This window comes from Arachis ipaensis, chromosome B04 (genome assembly GCF_000816755.2).
Source record: "Arachis ipaensis cultivar K30076 chromosome B04, Araip1.1, whole genome shotgun sequence".
Classification (NCBI taxonomy): domain Eukaryota; kingdom Viridiplantae; phylum Streptophyta; class Magnoliopsida; order Fabales; family Fabaceae; genus Arachis; species Arachis ipaensis.
The window spans coordinates 5,547,073-5,550,838 of NC_029788.2; the positions used below are offsets into that span (position 1 = coordinate 5,547,073).

The 3,766-nt window shown below is 29.0% G+C and overlaps 1 protein-coding gene across 2 annotated transcripts in view; it reads left to right on the forward strand.

Moving 5' to 3' along the window:
* The window catches only part of LOC107638608 (beta-glucosidase 45), a 12,520-nt gene continuing 12,005 nt past the window's right edge, over positions 3,252–3,766 (forward strand). The window contains exons 1-3 of one of the 2 annotated variants that reach the window (XM_021120575.1): positions 3,268–3,306; positions 3,337–3,447; positions 3,560–3,626. In XM_021120575.1, the coding sequence (XP_020976234.1) occupies positions 3,283–3,306; positions 3,337–3,447; positions 3,560–3,626 (202 nt within the window). In that variant the 5' untranslated portion in view covers positions 3,268–3,282. Of the gene's footprint in view, positions 3,448–3,559; positions 3,627–3,766 lie in introns of both variants that reach the window. The other variant, XM_021120574.1, reaches the window with a different exon arrangement.

Genomic DNA, 3,766 nt, shown 5'->3' on the forward strand with positions numbered 1-3,766 from the left:
TTAACCTGAATCCGACCCCGTCCCGCCCCGTTAAAACCCGCCCCGGTGCGGGGGCGGATAATTACCCGTTCCGAACGGGTAGGGGCGGTGTGGATACCCGCGAGTTCGGGTAGTGTTGCCCCCCCTAATTTTTGGAGAGTGGAGCTATTATTACTTTATTAATAAAGTTTGAAGCAAATAAAATATCTTTAATTTAACGAGTAATATTTATTTAATTCTGTAACAATTTATTAGTCAACGATAAATTTTTAAATAAAACTCTGTAATAAATTAGTTCTTGATTTATCGAACTAATTAGTCCTTATTTTAAAATAAAAAAAAATTCACTCAGTTCTATTATTATAGGACAACATTGCCCCCACTTATTTAGGCCATTAACTATTGGATTATCTCTTTCACATTCAGTCACATAATGCAATCTCTCTCACTATTGACATGGCCCAATTATTGCTTCTTGAATCTTGAGTCTTGACGATGATTATTTAATTTGTCTTTATTAATTGAAACAATTATAAGCAGTTCCAATTGATAATAATTGTGTGAGGAATATGCATAAATAATTATTAAATTAATTATTCATATAAAATATATTTTAAAATACATAAAATATATATTACAAATATATAATAAATACATATATTTATAGATAAATATGTAATAACTAATTTAACAATTAATTTTTAATATATACATAATATTTTTTTTTTTGTTAAAGGTAGGTTTAAATCATAGCTTTCAACAAATGAAATCTTTGGCCACTCATGATTACTTCAAATTATTTTCTCCACTACTGGGCTGATGAGACATGAGATTATTAATTACACTTTCATAATTAAGAACATTAAAAAAAAAAACGTCTTTTTCGTTAACCATAACTCTTCCATTAATTAGTGGTTAACACTTACCATTGAAGTAGTTAACACTTAACAGTATCACTGTTCGCATATGTGCATACCAAGATAAAATAGGAATTGAGGAGTGCTAGAAGCTAGGGGTGGCAACTGGGCGGGTAGGGGCGGGTTTTTGCTCTATCCGATCCCGTCCCGTCTTACAAAAAATCTGCATAAAATCTGTCTCGCTCTACCCGCGGGTAGTAAAATGTTAAATCCTAACCCGCCCCTGCGGGTATCTATCCCGCTCCTATCCGCCCCTATAATTATTAAATCCAACAAATAAAATTAAATTTTATAAATTATATAAGCATTAGACCCGTCCCGTCCAAGAACCCGCCCCGTTAAAACCCGTCTCGGTGCGGGGTGGGTACCCGCGGGTTCGGGTAGTGTTGCTACCCCTACTAGAAGCCAGTAATTTTTGTAATTTGTAGCCATTAAGTAGCTATTAATGATGATTTTAATGGTGTGAGATTTCATCCAATAGTTAGGGATTACTCACTTTCTTTTGCTAGTTATATGCTGGACAGAATTTAATAAAGTTGCTAGTCTCTAGACTTTTTCAAAAATATATATATTTAATACGACATATGACAATTTCTCAACCAAATGTATAGATATACCATAATAGTTTATTGCAAGAAAATTAGATTGTTCTATTTTTACAATATTTGAACTTTTAACGTGCCAAATCCATCCTATATATATATATATATATCTGCGTGACTTCATTAGATAGTAAATTAGTAATGAGAAACATATGCTTAGATAGGAAAACAACTAACTACAGAGCTCTTCTTAAATTGAATTCATTGGTATACAGTTTAAAAAAAAAAATTGATTGAGATAGTCTCAAATGCATTACAATATACAAGTAGTATTCCTCCAAAAAAGACATTTTTTTTTAGATATTAGCCAAATTTTGGTATAATACTCAGTTAATAAATTTTATAATATTTTTTAAAATTTGTGTATTGATAATACTTTTTTAATATTATATATTTAATATTAAAAAATACCATAAAACCTAATAATTAAACGAAATATCAAATTTTGGTGAATATCTACAAACTAGATCTCTCTTTTTTCCGATCCAGTTCCTCCACCACCGCGAACCCCAGTTAGATTCAGGCATGATACACTTTTTAGTTATTGGGAGAACCCGAATACTCTCTTTCGGATCCAGGAAAGAATTCTCAAAATTTTTTTTCTTTTTGGAAGATACAGGAGCGGAACAATAAACCTATTGATATTGGCAGAATCTTTTGAATCTTTCAATGTATCATTTCTGAGTCCAATTTGCCAAACATAGATATCTGTTTAATGTAAAAAAAGAAATTAGTTCAAAAAAACTAATACTTTTAAAATAAAAGATAAAAATTCTTATTTATTCGATTGGATCATGTCATGAATTAAATTTTACTGCATATCAAACAAAATAAATGAATGTTTTTATTTGATTTGACAAATTTTGTTTTTATGAGAATTTTTTACTAAAATTTCAAAAAAATAAATAATTCTATTTATATATTCACTTTTTTTTAATTAACGAAGGCTTTACAAAAAAGATAAGAGCCCCAAAAGAATGCCAATGATTTTGGTTTGTCTCCCCTTGCAAGTTGGAGAATGCCAATGATTTTGGTCATTTACCTGCCCTAGATATGTCTTCATACCAACATGTCAGACAGATCTATCTGTGTTTCCTCCACTTTGTGTTTCTTTTTTTAATTATTAGATTTTTTTAGTTTTTAGAATTTTATAAAGAAAATAGTAAAAGAATTGTTTTATATTTTCAATTATTATTATCATTATCTTCTTTTTTATTTTTGCAAAAGTATAAAAAAAAGGAAAAGTCTAGGGGTCAGCAATTTTTTGTATTTTCTGACCAGCACTTAACCATCAAAGCAAAAGTGAATAATTTTTTATCATTAGATGTAATCTCACACCATTAAAAACACTATTAATGACCAATTGATAATTACAAAACACCAAAATTGTTGGCCCTAGCATTTCTCTAAAAAAATACTAAAAAGTAAAAACACATGCAAATAAATCTAAATCAAAATCAAACTGATTTTAGAGTCCAATATTAAAAGTTGGTTAAAAAAATAACATTTTTCTATTTATTATTGAGTTTAATTTTAATGCACTGACGGTATAAAATTATATTTGTTTTTTTAGATAATCATTCACGTAATCAATATAAAAGATAATTATTTTTACTGATACGACGTTATGTAATAATTAGATCCACGTGTAAAACTATTTTATACTAACATGAAAATAAAATTATTTATTATTAGTAGGTAAAAAATAAAATCATATTATTGGATTGTAAACAAGTATTTATAGCAGAGAGACAGAGCCACCCTGTCATACAGAAAACAATAACATGGAGTTTCCACTACTACTCCTTCTTCTTCATCATCTTCACTTTGCACTATGCCTTTTCTTCTCACTTTTCTTCAATGCAACCAGCCACATGCTTTTATTGAAAAATAATACATCTCCATTTCCATGTAACTTCCTTTTTGGAACCTCATCTTCTTCTTATCAGGTTTGTTGTTATATATATGTTCAACTTCTTTAATTTTAATTAATTTGGTTCTTTTTTAACTGTTATTGATGATGATGTGATTAATTATTATTATTATATTGTTTGGTTGCAGTTTGAGGGAGCTTTCTTGAGTGATGGTAAGGGACTAAGCAACTGGGATGTTTTCACTCACAAGCCAGGTTCATACACATTCAATAATTCCCACTCATCTTCAATTTTCTGTTTTTAGATCATTATTTACGTAGTTAATGTATAATTATTTTTGCTGATATACCGATATACAATTAGATAAAATATAAAAATGTTTTACATATACTGA